We start from the raw sequence: 24286 nt of genomic DNA on the forward strand, positions 1-24286 counted from the left end.
CCTTTTTTGGAACGTTGTCCATCATTCACAATCTCATGGAAGACAAGAACACATTGTTTTTTCTTTTTTTATGTATTCTAAATCGTAAAATACAGTGAGTAAGAGGTGGCTAACAATGCACCTAATGGGACGACACTATTCCGCCCATAAAGCCCACTAAAAACATCTCAAAACTGTCTCTGTTTACATGTCCTGACCCGAATATGAACAAGTATTAGCCATATTGTTATTATAAGTGCTAACACAGACAAACTATTTTTAGCACGCTAACTAGCTTATGCTGCTATATTGAAATATTGAGCTGCTGCATCGCCTCTGAGTTGGTGAAAGTTAATTCTAGATGATAAACCATGCCTCTCACCTGGATGTTAGAAGGTTGTGGACATAAACCCACGAGTTGGTCAACTTTGACATCCAATTTAGACCTGGAGATGATGACAAAGATACAAATAAAATCACTTTTCAAAACATTTTTTCATACCTGCATGAGGATTATCATGAATTTATCATCTAAACGGGAAACAAAAGTGGAGTGCTGAAAGATAAAAACATCCCGCCTGTCGGCATCTTAATGAAAGCAGACAGTATACAGTAAGTGATTGTTTTGTTTGTTAGTAGTTTGTGTTTGTTTAGTACTTAGCAATACTGCTACATGATGCTTAGTGTTCGACTAAAACTGCATCTGTTGAGCATGCAGCTTCTACAACTTGTAGAGCATTCTCCTTATATTCTGGCTCAAAAATAGAAGTTTCTGGATCATCATTTGTCCCTAAGTATTCTTTGTTGTCTCTCATCTAGTCTGCCGTGATTAGTAGTCTTCTTGTTGTCGAAGGGAAAGTGAACGTTGTGATGCGTCTGTGAAATTTAAATGATCAAAATACGTAAATATTACACGCTATGAATATTACTGAATTACATACATATTTACAATGTGTATATTAAACCTTGATGGAGGTGTTTAGGTTTTTTTTAGAGCGCTTTATAGGCAGAATAAAGTGATTCCCTTTGCCTCCAATGCTAGCTGACTTCTGCTATTGTTTGTTTATGATTTAAAATGCATAAAAAAACATGTGTTCTAGCCTTAAATAAGTATTGTGAATGATTCCTAAAAAAAAGTATCTATGCTGTATACACACAAACACACACATATATATATATATATATATATATATATATATATATATATACATATACATATATATATATACATGTATACATGTATACACACACATATATATATGTATACACACATATATATATATATATATAAAAATGTGTGTGTGTGTGTGTTTGTGTGTATACAGCATAGATACTTTTTTTTAGGAATCATTCAAAATACTTATATATATGTATGTGTGTTTATATGTATATATGTGTATATATATATATATATATATATACACACACACACACAATTCTGCCTATATGAAAACATGATCACACTTCCTGGACTGACATAGAGAAGGATACAAAAACAGACGATATTAAAAACAGAATAATAAACATTCGTCTTTGAAAGAGTGATTTGGTCACGTTGACACAAATTAAATGTTAATCCGCACCTGATCTTGATTTACTGTACTTTAAAGTGAAGGACTAAACGTCTTTTCCTCGCCTCTGCTGCCCTCCAGCGGCCAACATTGGTAACACCACATTCAGGGGAGTCATGACGTCATTAATGCTGTGTGTACTGTCAATTACTGAAGTGAACACATTATTTATACACGTTTTACAGCAACAATATTTTAACATGGACGTTTTAATTCCACATCCTTAAGAGCATTATCATGCTGATTGACCGTTTAAGTGTTTCCTTTCACACGTCTAAGGAATGGAAAAAAAAATAATAATAGTAATAATAACATTAAAGTTTTTCCCATCATACGTCTAAGGCAGTGGTTCTCAAATGGGGAAACGCGTACCCCTGGGGGTACTTGAAGGTATGCCAAGGGGTACGTGAGATTTTTTTTAAATATTCTAAAAATTGCAACAATTCAAAAATCCTTTAATAATTCAACAAAATATGAAGGTAAGTTCATAAACTGTGAAAAGAAATGCAACAGAACAATATTCAGTGTTGACAGTTAGATTTTTTGTGGACATATTTCATAAATATTGATGTTAAAGATTTCTTTTTTTGTGAAGAAATGTTTAGAATTAAGATGGATCTCTATTACAATCCCCAAAGAGGGCACTTTAAGTTGATTACTTCTATGTGTAGAAAACTTTATTCATAATTGAATCACTTGTTTATTTTTCAACAAGTTTTTAGTTATTTTTATATCTTTTTTTTCCAAAAAGTTCAAGAAAGACCACTAAAAATTAGCAATATTTTGCACTGTTATACAATTTAATAAATCAGAAACTGATGACATAGTGCTGTATTTTACTTCTTTCTGATTGTAGCTGGGATAGGCACCAGCGCCCCCCGCGACCCCAAAGGGAATAAGCTGTAAAAAATGGATGGATGGATAGTAATAATAACATTTAAGTTTTTCCCATCATACGTCTAAGGAATGGAAATAACAAAAATAATAATAATAGTAATAATAATAAAAATTTAAGTTTTTCCCATCAGACGTCTAACGAATGGAAATAACAAAAATAATAATAGTAGTAATAATAATAATAATAAATTTAGGTTTTTCCTTTCAGACGTCTAAGGAATAGAAATAATAATAATAATAATAGTAATAATAACATTTAAGTTTTTCCCATCATACGTCTAAGGAATGGAAATAATAATAATAATAATAATAATGAAAATAATAATAATAATAGTAATAATAATAACATTTAAGTTTTTCCCGTCATACGTCTAAGGAATTGAAATAATAATAATAATAATAATAATAACAATAATAATAGTAATAGTAATAATAACATTTAAGTTTTTCCCATCATACGTCTAAGGAATAGAAATAACAAAAATAATAATAGTAATAATAATAATAATAACATTTAAGTTTTTCCCATCATACGTCTAAGGAATGGAAATAATAATAATAATGATGAAAATAATAATAATAATAATAATAACATTTAAGTTTTTCCCATCATACGTCTAAGAAATGGAAATAATAATAATAATAATAACAATAATAATAGTAATAATATTTAAGTTTTTTCCATCATACGTTTAAGGAATGGAAATAACAAAAATAATAATAGTAATAATAATAATAATAATAGTAATAATACAATTTAAGTTTTTCCCATCAGACCTCTGAGGAATGGAAATAACAAAAAAATAATAGTAATAATAACAATAGTACTAATAGTAAAATTTCAGTTTTTCCCATCAGACGTCTAAGGAATGGAAATAACAACAATAATAATAGTAATAGTAATAATAATAATAATACAATTTGGGTTTTTCCCATCAGACGTCTAAGGAATGGAAATAACAAAAAAATAATAGTAATAATAACAATAGTAATAATAATACAATTTAAGTTTTTCCCATCAGACCTCTAAGGAATGGAAATAACAAAAAAATAATAGTAATAATAATAAAAGTGATTATAAAATTTAAGTTTTTCCCATCAGACGTCTAAGGAATGGAAATAACAACAATAATAATAGTAATAATAATAATAATACAATTTAGGTTTTTCCCATCAGACGTCTAAGGAATGGAAATAAAAATAATAAAAATAAAGTTTTTCCCATCAGACATCTAAGGAATGGAAATAATAATATTAATAATAACATTTAAATTTTCCCATCATACGTCTAAGGAATGGAAATAATAATAATAATAATAACGTTTAAGTTTTTCGCATCATATGTCTAAGGAATGGAAATAATAATAATAGTAATATTAATAACATTTAAGTTTTTCCCATAATAAGTCTAAGGAATGGAAATAACAAAAATAATAATGGTAATAATAATAATAAAATAGTAAAATTTAAGTGCTTCCCATCAGACATCTAAGGAATTAAAATAATAACAACAATAATAATTGGTTCCCATCATACGTCTACCCAATGGAAATAATAATAATAATAATAATAATAATAATAACAGTAATAATAATATTTTGTTTTTTCCCATCATACGTCCAAGGAATGGAAATAAAAATAATAATAGTAATAATAATAATGCAATTTAATTCTAACGAATGGAAATAATAATAATAATAATAATACAATTTAAGTGTTTCCCATCATTCGTCTAACGAATGGAAATAATCATAAAAACAATTATAATAATAATAATACAATTTAAGTCTTTCCCATCAAACGCAGCCAAGTTGTCCACGTGTCGCTGGCACATACTTCGCAAAGTAAGGCGTGACAGGTGGGACCTTATAGATATACATATATATATATGCACACTATTAGCCACAACACGGCCAGGCTTATACTTAATATGCCACTAATTAATCCCGCATAACAAACTCCCTCCCGTCCATATAACCCGCCAATACAACATAACACAACACACTCACTCCCACATCCTTAAGTGCACTTCAACTCCCCAAACTTCATACAGTATGTATATATGTGTGTGTATATATATATATATATATATATATAAATGTACATATATATATACATACATATATATATGCATACACATATATATATATACACATAAATATGCATACACATATATAAATATATATACATATACACATATACACGCACACACCTCCATGGACCCCTATGGCCATTAAAATCTAAGGAATGGAAATAATAATAATACAATTTAAAGTGTTTCCCATCAGACATCTAAGGAATTGAAATAATAATAATACAATTTAACTTTGACCCAACAGACGTCTAAGGAATGAAAATAATAATACAATTAAATTTTTTCCCATCAGACGTCTAACAAATGAAAATAATAATAATAATATACAATTTAAGTTTTTCCCATTCGATGTCAGGAAGAACACGACACAGTTGTGGGGCCTCCATGACTGGAAGAACACTGTTGTGGGGCCTCCATGACTGGAAGTACACAACACAGTTGTGGGGCCTCCATGACTGGAAGAACACTGTTGTGGGGCCTCCATGACTGGAAGTAGACAACACAGTTGTGGGGCCTCCATGACTTGAAGAACACTGTTGTGGGGCCTCCATGACTGGAAGTACACAACACAGTTGTGGGGCCTCCATGACTGGAAGTACACAACACAGTTGTGGGGCCTCCATGATTGGAAGAACACTGTTGTGGGGCCTCCATGATTGGAAGAACACTGTTGTGGGGCCTCCATGACTGGAAGTACACAACACAGTTGTGGGGCCTCCATGACTGGAAGTACACAACACAGTTGTGGGGCCTCCATGACTGGAAGAACACTGATGTGGGGCCTCCATGACTGCCTGTAAACTGTAGTTTGGTGAAGTTTCCTCCAGAAGAACAACCGTGCACATTTTCACATGAGATGAATTTAGTTTAGCAGTTTTGAAAACATTTTTTTTCTATGTTCTTCTCATGCTGCCACAGGAGGAGACATGTCCAGCGGTCGGTACCAGTGTTTCTTCACCATAGGGCCGGGGTCCTCTACACTGCTACCACAATGTAAATACTCAGTTGTAATACACTTCTCCACCACTAGTGGCAATAATGACAAGCTCATTATAAACTTCAATATAAATTTTCAATTTGGTTAAAAAATACTAATAATTTTGAGTTTATTTAAAAAACATTCAGTTGGAATTTATTTAATACATACAATAAATTTAGTTAGATACTTTTTTAATCTTATCAACAGTTTAAGAAGCCCTCGTTTAGTTGAAATTAATTTTATTGACAGTTCAGGAAATATATTGTTTAGTTGGAATTCATTTATTTAATATATATTTTATGATCTATTTAGTTAGAATTTGTTTTATTTTTATTGACAGTTTATTTAAGAAACATTATTATTAATTTAGTTGGAATACATTTTACTTTTGTTGACAGTTTAAGAAATATATATATATATATATATAATTATTTTTTATAATAATTTATTTAAATTCTATTTAAATGTATTATTTGCATTTAATTATTTTTAGCATAATTGTATATAAAAGTATTTATTCAGTCATTTAGAATTATGTTCTCATGCAGTACATCTACTTAGTACTTTATTTTCTAATCAGCCTGACCAAAGCCTAAGGTTTGTGTGTTAAATGATTATCTTTGTGATTATCACATGCTTTTCTATATTTGACGAGATTGTTTAAGAGCGAGGTGAGAGGTGAGAGGTGAGATCGAATCATGACGACTAGTTCTCTCATCATACTGGAGTCTTCAATGAAGGAGGCAGACAAGAAAAGAAGCACAAGAAAACATTTTATATCAAAGTTGATATGGACATTCAATAACAAAACAAACAATGGCATCAAACGCACTCCAACTCAGTCATTGGGAGGGAAAAGAAGAAGAAGAAGAAATAGAAGAAGAAGGGCCACTTTCCAGGAGGAGAACATGGAGAACATGACTGCGAGCTAGCTGCCTTTCATTGGAGAAAACTTTGCAGATGTCAGACATCAAAGAGGAGATTCATGCAAAACTACTTGTGTTCTCCATACATATCCTCATGCTGGGTAGTACATGCCTCTAAAACGTGCCTCTACTCCTGTGGAACGTGCACGCCACTTCTGTTACTCCTCTATAACGTGCCTCTATTCCAGTGAAACGTGCCTCTACTCCTGTGGAACGTGCACACCACTTCTGTTACTCCTCTGGAACGTGCCTCTATTCCAAAGGAACGTGCCTCTACTCCTGTGGAACGTGCCTCTACCCCTCTAGAACGTGCCTCTACTCCTGTCGAATGTGCACGCCACTTCTGTTACTCCTCTGGAACGTGCTTCTATTCCAGTGCAACATGCCTGTACTCCAGTGGAACGTGCACGCCACTTCTGTTACTCCAGTGGAACGTGCACCCCACTTCTGTAACTCCTCTAGAACGTGTCTCTACTCCTGTGGAACGTGCACGCCACTTCTGTTACTTCAGTGGAACATGCACGCCACTTCTGTTACTCCTCTAGAACATGTCTCTACTCCAGTGGAGCATGCACGCCACTTCTCTTACTCCTCCAGACCGTGTCTCTACTCCTGTGGAACGTGCACACCACTTCTGTTACTCCTCTGGAACGTGCCTCTATTCCAAAGGAACGTGCCTCTACTCCTGTGGAACGTGCCTCTACCCCTCTAGAACGTGCCTCTACTCCTGTCGAATGTGCACGCCACTTCTGTTACTCCTCTGGAACGTGCTTCTATTCCAGTGCAACATGCCTGTACTCCAGTGGAACGTGCACGCCACTTCTGTTACTCCAGTGGAACGTGCACCCCACTTCTGTAACTCCTCTAGAACGTGTCTCTACTCCTGTGGAACGTGCACGCCACTTCTGTTACTTCAGTGGAACATGCACGCCACTTCTGTTACTCCTCTAGAACATGTCTCTACTCCAGTGGAGCATGCACGCCACTTCTCTTACTCCTCCAGACCGTGTCTCTACTCCTGTGGAACGTGCACACCACTCCTGTTACTCCTCTAGAACGTGCATCTACTCCTGTGGTACGTGCACAACACTTCTGTTACTCCTGTGGAACGTGCACGCCACTCCTGTTACTCCAGTGGAACGTACACTGCACTCCTGCTACTCCTCTAGAACGTGCCTCTGCTCCTATGGAACGTGCCTCTACTCCTGTGGAATGTGCACGCCACTCCTGTTACTCCAGTGGAACGTACACTGCACTTCTGCTACTCCTCTAGAACGTGCCTCTGCTCCTGTGGAACGTGCCTCTACTCCTGTGGAATGTGCACGCCACTCCTGTTACTCCAGTGGAACGTACACTGCACTTCTGCTACTCCTCTAGAACGTGCCTCTACTCCTGTGGAATGTGCACGCCACTTCTGTTACTCCAGTGGAACGTGCACGCCCCTTCTGTTACTCCAGTGGAACGTGCCTGTGCTCCAGTGGAACGTGCACGCCACTTCTGTTACTCCAGTGGAACGTGCCTGTGCTCCAGTGGAACGTGCACGCCACTTCTGTTAGCGTCTTTGGCTCCTCTTTTAGCCTAAATTAGTCCACAGCACTTTCTCAATGAAGAGATTTCAAGACAAAAAAAGAAAAAAAAACTTATTTATGAGCGGCACATAAAATTTTTGGGGAGGATTCTTACTCAGAAGTGAGGATGTGTGCGCTCTTGAAATGTACGGAACAAAAGAGCGGGGGCCTCAAACTCAATGTCGCCGGGGGCCAGTCGTGACACAAGTTTAACATTATCGTCACTCCTGCTTGCTTGGGGGGGTGGGGTTTGTGGGTGGGGGGGGGGGGGCACCCTGCACTTCCTAAATGTTATACACACTAGACTGTTACACATGTTGTTACGTACACTGAAAAACTGGCCGCTGTCACCTGAATGTTGTTTCAAAATTTACAGTAAAGTTCTGGCAACTGAACAGTTTTTCGTTTTGTTTTTACTAGCTTAAAGCTTACAGCGTATTATTGTACATGTAAAAAGTGTCCCACTGTTTTTCAACAGTAACATTTTATTGTAAATTCTATTTTCATTTTTTCAACTGTATAATTTGATGAATAACGTGCTTTCAAATCATAAATCAAGTATATATTTAAGTTTTCATTTCAACAAAAAATTGGAATATATATTATTTTTTGCAACATTAGTTTATATGTACATATACATATACGTGTGTCTACATATATAAAAAATAGTTTATATGTATATTGTATATAGATTTATACACATAAATGCATACATATGTATATGTATATATACATGTGTGTGTATATATATGTACATGTATATATGCATATAAATATATATATACATATGTATATACATGTATATATACACATGTACATACATGTACACAAACACACGTATCATACATGTATATATACACATATATGTACATACATGTATATATACACACATATATGTACATACAGTACATGTATATATACACATATGTACATACATGTATCCATACATATATACGTGTGTGTGTATATACACACATATATATATATATACATACATACATGTACTTATACACACATATATATACTTACATGTATATAAACACACATATGTACATATTTTGTCCTGGGTATGACGTTAAACTACAACCGCAGGCTGTAGAGAGGTAGCACCTTACCTCAGCAAGGGTCCTCCGGCTAAGGAAATATCCCTACTGATAGTCCTGGTCCTCCTGCATGCCTGTATGGCACTTCCCGTGGTGCCTAGCCTAGCCAGCACACTTGGATAGAAGACTGGTTCTCGGCTGACTGCGCGGAAGAACCCCTCAGAGGTTCAATGGGCTGAATGGCGACACCAGCAGGCTCTGTGGAGCGCTTCGGGCTGGATGTGTTATGTTACAATGTGTCCAGGCCATCCACTGCACCTGGATCCACCTCCAGCCGTCTCGACTATGTCTTGCCACTGGATACAGGTGGACTCGGGCGAGAGAGTGAGGTCGGCGCTGCACAACCCACCCTCACTTAAATCCAATGCACTGCGCAAGTCATGACTTCACACACAACCCCCGCAATCTCCCCCACCCTCACCCAAGTCCTGCGGCGTCGGCACGTGACGAAGTGGCAGGTGTGGACTTCACTGGAAGCCATAGTCACAAACTCGCACGCAGGCGGCTCGGGCCAAAGGGTCGCTGTCCAATGACTGAGGCAGCACTGGACTTCGGCAGCCCCCCGAGCGAATAGGCAGCCCTCTTTAGGTATGCACTGCCTACCTCCTGGCATGAGGAACGGGCTAGAAAAAGTGCCCCAAAAATTGCCTGCCTCACCTCTTCCTGGCCAGCTAGCCACAGCTGGCAGGAGTCCCATAACTAGCGGTAAGAAAAAAGGAAACAAGAAAAAGGTGACACCGATCACCCTTGGCGCATGGAATGTGCGCACACTTCTTGATAGGGCTGGTGACCTATCAAGACCTGAGAGGAGTACTGCCCTGATCGCCAGAGAGCTGGACCGATATGGCATTCAGATCGCTGCTCTCAGCGAAACACGTCTAGCTGGAGAGGGACAGCTGACAGAGACTGGTGCTGGCTATACATTCTTCTGGATAGGCCGCACTGAAGCAGAGCGGCGTGAGGCAGGAGTTTGCTTTGCCATTAAATCCAACTTGGTCAGTAAACTGGCTGCACTTCCCAAAGGCGTCAGTGACCGCCTGATGACGCTGCGCCTGCCTCTTCCAGGGAAACAGTCTGCCACACTCATCAGTGCCTATGCTCCCACGATGACGAACACAGACGATGTCAAGGAGAGGTTCTATGAAGACCTGAACGCTACCATCGCAGCAGTGCCCAGGGCAGACAAGCTCATCATCCTCGGTGACTTCAATGCCAGGGTCGGCACTGATCATAAGTCACGGGAAGGAGTCCTTGGCAAAAATGGCATGGGCAGCTGTAACAGCAATGGCACCCTTCTGCTGGAGACCTGTGCGGCACATGAGCTCTTGATCACAAACTCAGTTTTCAGCCTTCCAAAGCGCAACAGGACCTCATGGATGCATCCCCGCTCAAGACACTGGCACCTACTGGACTATGTCATCGTGAGGCAAAGGGACAGACAGGATGTCAGGGTTACAAAGGCGGTGTGTGGTGCAGAGTGCTGGACTGACCATAGGCTCCTTGTGTCTAAGCTGAATATCAAGATCCATCCTCCCAGAAGGCCTCAAGGTTCCAAATTTCCGAAGCGCTTGAACGTTTCCAGGCTCACCGATGCCTCTGTCAAGCAATCGCTGACTGAAGAGCTCACCAGCAAACTGCAGGACCTGAAACCCTCTGGGAACCTCGAGGAGGACTGGGCTGCGTTCAGAGACACCGTCTACACTGCTGCTCTCAATTCAGTAGGATCTACAGCCCGTAGGCAACAGGACTGGTTTGATGAGAATGATGATCACATCAGAGATCTTCTCCATGAGAAACATCGTCTGCACAAAGCCCACCTCAGCGATCCAACATCCTCTCAAAAACAGTCTGCTCTCAAGAACATCAAAGCAACCATCCAGCGAGAGCTGCGTCGGATGCAGGACGACTGGCTCTGCCGAAAATCTGACGAGATTCAGTACTATGCAGACCAGAATGACAGCAAGAAGTTCTATTGCACCCTCAAGGCGATCTATGGGCCCACAACATCAGGATCTTCCCCTCTCCTCAGTGCTGATGGCAGCACACTGGTCACAGACAGAGAGAAGATCCTTGAGCGCTGGGCTGAGCACTTCCACTGTGTTCTCAACCGCCCCTCAGCCATTAATGAGGAAGCCCTTGCACGCCTCCCTCAAGTCCCTGTCAACACCTCCCTTGACGAACCATCAGCGGAAGTTGAGGTCATCAAAGCCATCAGTGGACTTCCAAATGCCAAAGCACCTGGTGCTGATGCGATTACAGCAGAAATGTACACAGTTGGTGGGCCACCTCTGACCAAACAACTGGTAGCCCTATTCTGCACCATGTGGAACCAAGGGAAGCTGCCCCAGGAGTTCAAAGACGCCTGCATCGTCCATTTATACAAATGCAAGGGCAACCGGCAGGACTGCAACAACCACCGCGGTATTGCTCTGCTGTCTGTAGCAGGAAAGATCCTGGCCAGAATTCTGCTAAACCGCCTGACGGAACATCTTGAACACGAAGACCTCCTACCGGAGAGCCAATGTGGATTCAGGCAGGGTCGTGGTACAGTCGACATGATCTTCGCCGCTCGCCAACTCCAAGAGAAGTGCCGAGAACAGAACGTCACTCTATACTCCACCTTTGTAGATCTGACGAAGGCCTTCGACACTGTCAGCCGAGCGGGCCTCTGGAAGATCATGGCCAAGTTTGGCTGCTCAAACATTTTCATAAACGTGGTCCGTGAATTCCATGATGGAATGCAGGCACAAGTCCAGGACAACGGCACATCATCTGAGCCTTTCCATGTGGAAAATGGAGTCAAACAAGGCTGTGTTCTGGTACCCACTCTGTTTAGCATGATATTCTCAGCCATGCTGACAGATGATTTCCGGTCTGGGGATATGGGGATAGACCTGTGCTACCGTACTGATGGCAAGCTGTTTAATCTGCGAAGACTCCAGGCAAAAACAAAAGTAAAGACCACCAAGGTTCACGACTACCTCTTTGCAGACGACTGTGTACTGCATGCTTCCAACGAGGTGGAAATGCAACTGAGCATGATCAGCTTCGCCACAGCATGCTCAGACTTTGGACTCACCATCAGTACAAAGAAAACAGAGGTGATGCATCAACCCGCTGCTGGAAACCCGTACACTGAGCCCCTCGTCAGCGTGAATGGTGAGGACCTCAAAGCTGCTGAAAAGTTTGTCTACCTGAGTAGCACCTTGTCACGCATGGGCAACATTGACGAGGAAGTCATGCATAGGATAGCGCATGGAAGTGCTGCATTCGGCCGACTCCGCAGTTCTGTCTGGGAGCGCAGAGGGCTCAGCCTACGGACCAAACTAAAGGTCTATCGTGCTGTTGTCCTACCTGCCCTGCTGTATGCCTGTGAGACCTGGACTGTATACAGCCGGCATGCTAAACAACTTAACGCCTTCCACATGAGATCCCTCAGGAAGCCGCTCACTATCAGGTGGCAGGACAAGATCCCAGACACTGAGGTCCTCCACAGGGCTGAGATGGAGAGCATCTATGCCATCCTCAAGCGTTCCCAGCTGAGATGGGCTGGCCATGTCTGCCGTATGTCAAACGAACGCCTACCAAAAATGCTTCTGTACGGTGAACTGCACCATGGAAAGCACTCACGCGGCGGACAGCGGAAACGCTTTAAGGACACCCTAAAAACCAGTCTCAAGGGCTGTGGTCTGGACCCAGAGACCTGGGAAGCCGTTGCCCAACACCATTCAAACTGGCGCTCTGCAGTCTGGCATGGTGTAGCAGACTTCGAGGAAAAACGGATTCATGAAGCCGTAAAGAAGCGACAGCTGCGCAAGACAAGAGACTGTTCCTCCCTCTCAGCCCGCCAACCCCGAGCCATAACCTGCACTCACTGCAGCCGGTCATTCCGTGCAAGGATTGGCCTCATCAGCACATCTTCGCACACACAAATCAACGTGAAGTCACCTGGTCATCTTTGAAAACGAAGGACGAACATGACATACATATATGTACTTATACACACATATATATACTTACATGTATACAAACACACATATGTACATATATGTATATATACACATATGTACATACATATATGTGTGTGTGTATATATATAATATATATATACACACACACACATACATACAGGTATACGAATATGTACATACACATTTACATATATGCACATACATGTACATACATGTATATATACATATATGTACACTTATACATACATATATATGTACATACATACATACATATGTACATATATATATATATATACTGTATATACATACACAAATATTCAGAGATGGATAATAAAGTTCTATAAAATGATGTGGCAGGTCAGATCTGGCCCCCCCAGACCTCGAGATAGGCACCTTTGCACTAGACTATGAAGTTAAGTAGAGGGCCACTAAATACGGCCCCCGGGCCTTAAGTTTGAGACCACCGCTTTGGCGGCTGAAAATAGAATGACTAAAACCTCTTGCCATGCTAAACAAACATAAACAGTCTGCTAGTGTCACATGCGCGTGCTAGCCTCTCGCTAGCACTTAGCATTTACTCCAAATGGTTCCCATTCAAAAACTAACTCCTTAGAAAGAACAACACTTGCATATGTATATATATATATATATATATATATATATATATATATATATATATATATATATATATATATACATATATATATACATATATATAAACGTATTTATATATATATAAAACAAAGTAAATCAAGACAGCAATAGGATTATGACATAAAGGAGATAATATATTTATACATATAATCCGAAAAATGTGCTTTCTACAAATCTTTGGAACGAAAACAAAAGCCAAAAAGAAAAAGCCACATTTGTAAATACGGAATAAAAGAGTATAGAAATGTGCACAAGAGTAAGTAATGTGTTTGCATGTCAAACAATGATCTATGCTTCTCTCCCAGGAAGACTTCGACGTTAGTCGGACTCGCTCGCTAAAGACGGAGCGTCGGGGGGGAAAATAAACCATCTAAAAGGTGGACAGTAGTTGAAAAGTAGTGTCGTCAGCGTGTAGTGTTGTCGTGGTGATTGTACTCATGTCGTGTTGGATCAACAGACGCAGAAAATCTTCTGCGATGAGCAGAAGTATTAATACTGTATCTCCTCTAATAGTGGCCCCACCTAAATAGCCGCCAGCTGCCAAATAAACATCCACTTAAGCGTCCTAACGCAAATGACTGCCTCAGGTGGCATCTGTAAAGCTCAAGTTTACACAATGGGACAGTACGAATTAAAATGACGGCCATCACTCATTAATGCTGCATTTATTTGGAGCCCCCCCGGCTGACAAGCAACTAGCAGCCAACACACACTGTGGAGCCCCGCCCCACCCCAAAGTTAATAATAATCACATCCATTATGGCAAAATGCGTTAAGTACCATTATAACGTATTATTATCACTGGAGGGCCACACGTTAAACACTTAGCGCAAGCGAGCAGGCTTGACAATAGTTAAGCTAGCTAAAAAAAAAACAGAAAAAAGTGCTTGATAGACTTATTACTGTAAATTCCATACAACATTTTTATACTTTTATTAACGCTTTTCAATAAAATTATGCAGCTTATTTATGGATGTTTTTCGCTAACGGCCATAATGTTTTGTGTTCAATGATTTTCATGAAACACAAGCAGAGACGTTGAAATTGTTTGTGCTCTGGCGCCATCTTTTGGACAGATTCATTCCCCTGCGGGTTAAAAATAAACTTTCTGTTTTGATGCCTTGAACCGGATGTAAACTTGTCCATAGCTTTTCTACTCGTATGGATTCTTCATGCATCACTACAAACGTGTGTAAGTTTTACAATATAACTAAAACAATTCGTACTTACTAAAGCGTGGCATGTGTGATGTCTGTAGGAGAGCTTTCATGCATACGTGCTATCGTAATGCAATCAAGTTAGCATCGTTAGCATTAGCTAATATGCTAACATGTTTACAAGTGTCTGCATTAGTGTTAATAACTTACAGCGGCATTTTCTTTTGTTAGGTTTCACTTTTACAAATTCCTCAGTAAATTCACCAAAACGTTGAGTCTGTTTGGCTCATTGGAGAGCTAGCTTGCGCAACTGGTATACCTACGCAGTGGCCTTGTGGTTAGAGTGTCCGCCCTGAGATGGGTAGGCTGTGGGTTTAAACCCCAACTGAGTCATACCAAAGACTATAAAAATGGGAGCCAATATCTCCCTGCTTGGCACTCAGCATCAAGGGTTGGAATTGGGGGTTAAAGGACCAAAAATTATTCCCGGCGCGGCAATCGCTGATGCCCACTGCTCCCCTCACCTCCCAGGGGGTGATCAAGGGTGATGAGTCAAATGCAGGGAATAAGTGCGCCACACCTAGTGTGTGTGTGTGTGTGTGACAATTATTGCTACTTTAATTAAAGTGGGTCCATGACTATGACTTCTGTTTTGTTTGATATGCCGTTTTACTGCCTTGTCACTGTTTGGAAACTATTAAGGTATGTAAATAAACATTTACAGAATATTTATGTGTATATAAGTCATTTCACAACATATATATCTGCCACTTATAGTCCGGTGCGACTAATATATGGACAAACATTTATTTGTTCTAAAATGTAGTGGGTGTGTTTTATATACCAGTATGCTTTGTCGTCTGAAAAATACAGTAATCCAAAAATGAAAAAGATGTCATTATTCCCAGGCCACGTTAAATGAGGCGTGGGGAGTTGGACACGTGGTCGAAATCAACAACATGATCGGACGGATTAAAACAATTAATAAAATAATTTTCTGTTAAAATAGGAATCAAAAATTTATTTTCTGACAGGCCTTTTCTGGGCAGCGCAGTAAAGCAAAGCCACTAAAAGAGGAAGTAGAGTATTTTGAACAAAGTGTTTTGTTTGCAGCATTTCTTCCTAAATCAAGAGTAGCGGGCGGCCAACAAAGGAAATGTTTGCAAGAATGAAAAAGGGAGAATAAATTCAGCCATTAGAAATTTGCCTCTAAGCTAATGAATTTGCATTAGAGCAATTTTTAAAGGTCTGCTAAGACGAGCGGAGGCTACCTCCCTGGACCTACTCACTCTCCAGGAGCACAGTGGGAGTGGATCCTTCCCCCCCACTTCCACTCGGGACCAATCCATCAGTGGGGATTTTGATTTTTTCCCCCTCTTTGAAGGGGAACTTTTCTAGCTGGCTTGAACGTGCACGTCACTCAGATGGCCGAGGAAGGTTAGAAGGTCAAGAAAAAGGGCCTTTGGAAGAACATCTGGGCTCCATCTTCAGTCTTGTGCCGTGGGGGTTGGGTGAGGGGGGACTATAATACAGCCGTGCATTTAACTTTTTTTTTTACCTTTTGAATGTAATGTCATCAGTCTTAAAGCATTCCTCTACTTAAGAAACATGGGACCTGTCTGGGTGTAGTCCACCTCCACAAGAAGAAGTCTCTAGTAGGGGGTGAATCTACTGTAGCCTCCTCTGTACAGCGCCGCCTGTGGAAACAACACATTACTGCACCTCATCTTGCGTGGACAATTCTTTTTTTGTTTGTTTGTTTGTTTGTGAACGACTGAGCATTTCGTGGAAGCTGCTTTTATAGCCAATCATGGCACCCACCTGTTCCCAATTAGCATGTTCACCTGTGGGATGTTCCAAATACTGTAAGTCCTTGATGAGCATTCCTCAACTTTTCTCAGTCTTTTTTGCCACTTGCCTCAGCTTTTTTGAAACATGTCGCAGGCATTAAATTCCAAATGAGCTAATATTTGCAAAAAATAACAATCTACCAGTGTGAACAAGAAATATCTTGTCTTTGCAGTCTATCCAATTGAATATAAGTTGAAAAGGATTTGCAAATCATGGTATTCTATTTTATTTACCATTTACACCAGGGGTCAGCAACGCGGTGCCCGCGGGCACCAGGTCGCCCGTAAGGACCAGATGAGTCGCCTGCTGGCCTGTTCTAAAAATAACTCAAATAGCAGCACTTACCAGTGAGCTGCCTCTATTTCTTAAATTTCATTTATTTACTAGCAAGCTGGTCTCGCTTTGCTCAACATTTTTAATTCTATGAGAGACAAAACTCAAATAGAATTTGAAAATCCAAGAAAATATTTTAAAGACTTGGTCTTCACTTGTTTAAATAAATTCTTTTTTTTTTTACTTTGCTTCTTATAACTTTTAGAAAAACAATTTTAAAGAAAAAATACAACCTTAAAAACGATTTTAGGATTTTTAAACACATATACCTTCTTACCTTTTAAATTCCTTCCTCTCCTTTCCTGACAATTTAAATCAATGTTCAAGTAAATTTATTTGTTTTATTGTAAAGAATAATAAATACGTTTTAATTTAGTTCTTCATTTTAGCTTCTGTTTTTTTTTTTTGACGAAGAATATTTGTGAAATATTTCTTCAAACTTATTATGATTAAAATTCAAAAAAATTATTCTGGCAAATCTAGAAAGTCTGTAGAATCAAATTTGAATCTTATTTCAAAGTCTTTTGAATTTATTTTAAAATTTTTGTCCTGGAAAATCTAGAAGAAATAATGATTTGTCTTTGTTAGAAATATAGCTTGGTCCAATTGGTTATATATTCCAACAAAGTGAAGTTTTGATTTTAACCTATTTAAGTTGAGGTTGGATGCAGGGGTTTTGCAGCCCGCTCCTTGACCAGAGCCTTCAGCACTTTGGGCATCGAGGGAGAGAGAAGGAGGAGAGCCATCCGCAGTACCACCGATGCGGCAGAGAGGGCCTCAAGATGGCTGTGGCTCAAAGGGGAGAGCCATGGAGTCATGGTAGCTAGCTAGCCATCTGGACACAAGCTGGGGTCTGATCAGCCCCTGCTGGGTCACCTGGAGGAGGGTGTATGATGTTGAAAGACCCGAAACACCCGATGATTCCAGGCACATCACTGAAGATGTGTCCAGAGGCATCAGTAGATGTATGTACACAGCGAATACCCTGAGTTATCAGTGACAGCCAGGAAAGACTGGATGACAACCATGAAGAGTGTGGTGACTACTGGAGAGTCAGTGACAGCTCGGAGAGACGGCAACCGGGGCAGAACGGGCTGGCAACCCAATCTGTGTCCTCTGAGAGGAGGATTCCCAACAAAGCTACGATGAACTTAATGGAAAAATACCCCCAGGGGTGCCCGAGAGGGGGGGAGGATGAGCACCCCGGTCGGACGGACACAACGGCAACAGACCCAAGCAATGGACAAACGACTATGAGCATGCAGTGTACATGCGGTAAAGTCTGCAAGAACATCCACGGCCTAAAGATCCACCGAGCGAGGATGAAGTGCCTGTTGGGAGAAGAAGCAACACATCGCACAGGTGTGCAACCTGGTGAGACGCAGGAGGAGCCAGGCCCGGAGTCACCCCATAGTGCCCGGAACCTCCAAGTGTTGGAAACTAATCCCTTGAGCATCAAATCTGACAGGAGGCGGATCAAATGGCCAGCAGCTAGCATGGCCTCATTGTGGAAGCAGTTCGATGACGATGTCGACCAAATTCTGGAGGCAACGGTAAAGGGAGAGGCTGACGGGAAGCTCCAAGCTATGACAACAATCATTGTCAGTATCGCTGCTGAACGATTCGGCGAGGAGGAGAAGAAAAGCTCCGGAACAACGTACTCAAAGAATCAAAGAGCTGTGAGGATCCACAACATCAGGCAGGAGATGAAAGCACTGAAGTCCCAATACAAGAAGGCCGGAGATAAGGAACGTATTGGCATGGCCCAGCTAATGTGCATCCTGCGGAATAAGATCAGGGTTCTTCGCCGGGCTGAGTGGCATTGGAGGCGACGCCGTGAGAGGGCACGCAAGCGTGCTGCCTTTATCTCCAACCCCTTCAAGTTCACTAAGGATTTGTTGGGGCAGAAGCGCAGTGGTAAACTTGCCTCCTCGCAGGAAGACATAGACCAACATCTGAAGCAGACGTACAGCGACCCCGCAAGAGAGCAGGAGTTGGGAGAGTGTAACATCCTCATAGACCCCCCTGAACCGGAGGTGCAGTTTGACATGTCAGAACTGCAGCTAAAGGAAGTCAGGGAGGTTGTCCGCAGAGCAAGGGCACGCTCTGCTTCAGGACCAAGTGGCACTTCATACAAAGTGTATAAGAACTGTCCCAAAATCCTGCTGCGTCTGTGGAAAATCCTGCGAGTCTTCTGGAGAAGAGGGAGGATCCCAGAACAATGGAGAGTAGCTGAAGGGGTGTGGATCCCGAAGGAGGAAAACTCCACCCAGCTAGACCAGTTCCGCATCATCTCCCTGCTGTGCGTCGAGGCAAAGATATTCTTCAGCACTGTTTCCAAACGGCTGTGTACCTACCTGGGTCAGAACACCTACATCGACACATCTGTCCAGAAGGGAGGCATTTCAGGAATGCCAGGCTGTCTGGAGCATACCGGTGTAGTGACACAGCTCATTCGAGAGGCAAGAGAGAACAAGGGCGACCTGTCAGTGCTTTGGCTTGACCTGGCAAATGCATTCGGCTCCATTCCACACAAGCTGGTTCAGCTCACATTAACAAAACATCATGTCCCCAGCAGATGTAGAGACCTCATTGCTGATTACTACACCAATTTCAGGATGAGAGTCTCCTCGGGAGCAATAACATCTCGTTGGCACAAGGTGGAGATCGGTATCATCACAGGGTGCACTATCTCTGTGACACTATTCTCCCTGGCCATGAACATGCTCACCAAGTCTGCTGAGCCAGAGTGCAGAGGGCCTCTATCGAAATCCGGACAACGGCAACCACCCATCAGGGCGTTCATGGATGACCTCACTGTCATGACAGAATCAGTCCCAGGCTGCCGGTGGATTCTGAAGGGACTCGAAAAGGTGATGGAGTGGGCCCGGATGCGTTTCAAGCCAGCCAAATCAAGGTCTATGGTGCTGAGGTAAGGGAAGGTGGAAGACAAGTTCCGGTTTAACATCACAGGCACAGCCATTCCAACCATCACAGAGAAGCCAGTCAAGAGCTTGGGCAAGGTTTTTGACAGCTCTCTGAGAGATACCACATCTATCCAGTCGACCTGCACTGAGTTGGATGGCTGGCTGAAATCCGTGGACAAGTCAGGCCTACCTGGAAAGTTCAAAGCCTGGGTCTACCAACATGGCATTCTTCCCAGGATCCTGTGGCCCCTCCTTGTCTATGCAGTCCCCATCTCAACAGTGGAGACCTTAGAGAGGAGGGTCAGTAGCCACCTCCGGAGATGGCTGGGATTACCAAAGAGCCTGAGCAGCCTCGCACTCTACGGGAACACCAACAAACTGCAACTGCCCTTCAAATCCTTGGAGGAAGAGTTCAAGGTAGCAAGAGCCAGAGAAGTGGTTCAGCTCAGGGACTCACGAGATCCGAAGGTGGCTAAAGCAGGGATCCAAGTGAGGACTGGTAGGAAGTGGAGGGCTGAGGATGCAGTTCAAGAGGCAGAGGCAAGGCTGCGTCAAAGAAGCCTGGTGGGAGTGGTCACTCGAGGCAGAGCTGGGCTAGGCTCCTTTCCAATTCCCCAATTGAAAACCAGCGGGAAGGAAGGGCGCTGCCTTGTTCAGGAGGAGGTGAGAGCTGCAGTGGAGGAAATTAGAACTTGCAAGGCAGTGGGATTGAAGCAACAGGGTGCTTGGACAAGATGGGAGAATGCGGTTGAGAGGAAAGTGACCTGGGCCGAGCTGTGGAAAGCCGAGCCCCACCGCATTAAATTCCTCATCCAGGCAGTGTACGATGTGCTTCCAAGCCCATCTAACCTGCACACATGGGGCATAGCAGAGACACCAGCATGCCCATTGTGTTCCAAGCGAGGAACCCTGGAACACATCCTCAGCTGCTGCACCAGGGCACTTGGAGATGGTCGGTACCGCTGGAGGCATGACCAAGTCCTTAAGACCATTGCTGAAACCATCAGCGCAGGACTTGTGTGGGCGAAGCAGTTCCGACCCTCCAAGAAAATCATCGCCTTTGTCAGAGCTGGGGAGCAGCCAACCCCTGCCAGAAAAACTTCTGCGGGCATTCTAACCTCTGCAAGAGACTGGCAGCTGTTGGTGGACCTTGAACATCAGCTGAAGTTCCCCAGCCACATTGCAGTCACCACCCTGCGACCAGACATTGTCCTCGTGTCTGAGTCCACCAAGCAGGTAGTGCTGCTGGAGCTGACCGTCCCATGGGAAGACCGCCTGGAAGAAGCCTTTGAGAGGAAGCTCTCCAAGTACGCGGGACTGGTCAGTGACTGTCAGCAGGCTGGCTGGAGAGTGAGGTGCCTCCCAGTTGAGGTTGGATGCAGGGGTTTTTCAGCCCGCACCTTGACCAGAGCCTTCAGCACTTTGGGCATCGAGGGAGAGAGAAGGAGGAGAGCCATCCGCAGTACCACCGATGCGGCAGAGAGGGCCTCAAGATGGCTGTGGCTCAAAAGGGGAGAGCCATGGAGTCATGGTAGCTAGCTAGCCATCTGGACACAAGCTGGGGTCTGATCAGCCCCTGCTGGGTCACCTGGAGGAGGGTGTATGATGTTGAAAGACCCGAAACACCCGATGATTCCAGGCACATCACTGAAGATGTGTCCAGAGGCATCAGTAGATGTATGTACACAGCAAAACACGTCATTCAAAATTCTAAAATTAATCTTAATCAGGAAAAATGACTAATGATGTTCCATAAATTCTTGTTTTTAATTTTTTCCAAAAGATTTGAATGAGCTAGTTTTTCTCTTCTTTTTTCCGGTTGAATTTTGAATTTTAAAGAGTCAAAATTGAAGATAAACTATGTTTCAAAATTTAATTTTCATTTTTTTCGTGTTTTCTCCTCTTTTAAACCGTTCAATTAAGTGTTTTTTTAATCATTTATTCTCTACAATAAACCTTCCGTAGAAGGAAAAAAAATGTACGACGGAATGACTGACAGAAATACCCTTTTTTAAAATATATATTTATTTGTTTCTATATATATTTATTATGAGAAATCATTAAGATGATCAGTGTTTCCACAAAGAAAAATATAATGAATTATAATAATAACATAGAGTTAAAGGTAAATTGAGCATATTGGCTATTTCTGGCAATTTATTTAAGTGTGTATCAAACTGGTTGCACTTCGCATTAATCAGTACCCAAGAAGTAGCTCTTGGTTTCAAAAAGGTTGGTGACCCCTGATTTACACAATGTGACAACTTCACTGCTTTTGGGCTTTGTATGTTTTTGATGATTCCTTTCTTTAATTCAATGACTATCATCCACTGCTGATCATTCCCATGCTTAGTTACATCTAGCTCTAGCTACAAGCTAATGCTAGCGAGTCAGATCGGATGTTTAGAACAAGTCTTACAGGGCTGGCGGGGAAGTTTGTAACTCAAAGTATTGCGTAACAATTAGCCGAGACTGTTGTCATCTCTGAGGTGCCACTTGCAGATATTCAGATCATCCGTTGAAGGACTCACCATGGCGCCAACACCGTAGGCTGCTGGGGTGAGAGCAGCGTGGTATGGGTCAGCTGTGTAGACTCGGCCGTAGCTTTGGGAGGGAATAAAACGGTCTTTCAAATCAAGTCAAGTAAAACAAAGTCAACAATGCACAAAGACATTGAAAGATGATGAAATATTCCTAACAAAATGACACACCCAGTTGCTGCTATCTGGCTAGGGCAAAGGTGTCCTAACTTTTTCCACTGAAAAATGAAAGCATGCAGGGGTCATTTTGCTATTTGTCATTTCCAAAACCAATACAATATACCGTATTTTTCGGATTATAAGTCGATGCGGAGTGTACGTCGCACCGGCCGAAAATGCATTATAAAGAAGGAAAAAAACATATATACGTCGGACTGGAGTATGAGTAGCATTTTTGTGGGAAATGTATTTGATAAAATCCAACACCAAAAATAGACATTTGAAAGGCAATTTTAAATAAATAAAGAATAGTGAACAACAGGCTGAAAAAGTGTACCTTATATGAGGCATAAATAAGCAACTGAGAAGGTGCCTGATATGTTAACGTAACATATTATGGTAAGAGTCATTCAAATAACTATAACATATAGAACATGCTATACCTTTACCAAACAATCAGTACTCCTAATCCATAAATCCCATGAAATGTTCCTCGATGTCGCATCCAAACAACCCTGCCAACTCCAAGGGTACCCGCCACTTCCTCTTGTCGTTTTCTGCTGCATATTTCACTACGCCCAGCTTGTAATCCGCAGTACATGATTTCCGTTTCGGTGCCATTTTTGTTCAGCCCTTCTCAGTTTTTATAAGTTACCTCCAACGTTGAAATGATCAATTTTAATAGCTACGACAGTAGCATATAGCACTTATAATTCCATGACCCACAATGCACTTCTGCCATGACCCTCCCACGCTGAATTCTTATTGGTTGACGTGTATGTGACGATTGCTGACAATTTCTTCGTCTCTTCCGCGAATGAGATAAATAATATTATTTGATATTTTACAGTGATGTGTTAATAATTTCATACATAAGTCGCTCTGGAGTATAAGTCGCACCCCCGGCCAAACTATGAAAAAAACTCCGACTAATTTTTGGTACTTTTCAATACTTTTCTAAATAAAGGGGACCACAAAAATGTCATTATTGTCTTTATTTGAACAACAAATTTTAGTGTACATGAAATATATGTTTATTACTGTAATTCAGTCTTTACATAAAATGTTGAACAAACTAGACAACTTGTCTTTTAGTAGTAAGTAAACAAACAAAGACTCCTAATTAGTCTGCTGACGTATGCAGTAACATATTGTGTCATTTATACACCTATTATTTTGTCAACAAACTGTAAAAATGGATTATAAATCTACTTGTTCATTTACTGTTAATATCTGCTTATTTTCTCTTTTAACAGGTTCTATCTACACTTCTGTTAAAATGTAATAATCACTTATTCTTCTCTTCTTTGATACTTGACATTAGTTTTAGATGATACCACACATTTAGGCATGGATCCGATACCTAAATGTGTTGTATGTTCTGTGTCTTGTAATGTCCTGTCTTGTAAATGTCCAGTATTATTATATATTTTCCAATGTACTGCTTTTATGCTTCCTATATTTTATATTATTACTTTGAACTGTTTTATATTTAATTTTTTTATCCTGGAAAGCGATATACCAAATAAAATGTATTATTATTATTATTATTATTATAATACCAAGTAGTTACAGG

General features: G+C 41.1%; 1 protein-coding gene across 7 annotated transcripts in view; it reads right to left on the reverse strand.

Moving 5' to 3' along the window:
* Positions 1–6277: 6277 nt before the first annotated feature.
* LOC133556192 (RNA binding protein fox-1 homolog 2-like) overlaps positions 6278–24286 on the reverse strand; it is a 115009-nt gene continuing 97000 nt past the window's right edge. For 6 of the 7 annotated variants that reach the window (XR_009807475.1, XM_061905914.1, XM_061905902.1 and 3 more), the window contains 2 exons: positions 22543–22615; positions 6278–16597 (listed from right to left, as the gene is read on the reverse strand). Coding sequence is in view for 5 of the 7 variants with exons in the window: in XM_061905914.1 (XP_061761898.1) it covers positions 16553–16597; positions 22543–22615 (118 nt within the window). In the remaining 2 variants the exon portion in view is untranslated. Of the gene's footprint in view, positions 16598–22542; positions 22616–24286 lie in introns of those variants that run through there. The other variant, XR_009807473.1, reaches the window with a different exon arrangement.

The sequence above is a fragment of the Nerophis ophidion genome, linkage group LG01 (assembly GCF_033978795.1).
Source record: "Nerophis ophidion isolate RoL-2023_Sa linkage group LG01, RoL_Noph_v1.0, whole genome shotgun sequence".
Lineage (NCBI taxonomy): Eukaryota > Metazoa > Chordata > Actinopteri > Syngnathiformes > Syngnathidae > Nerophis > Nerophis ophidion.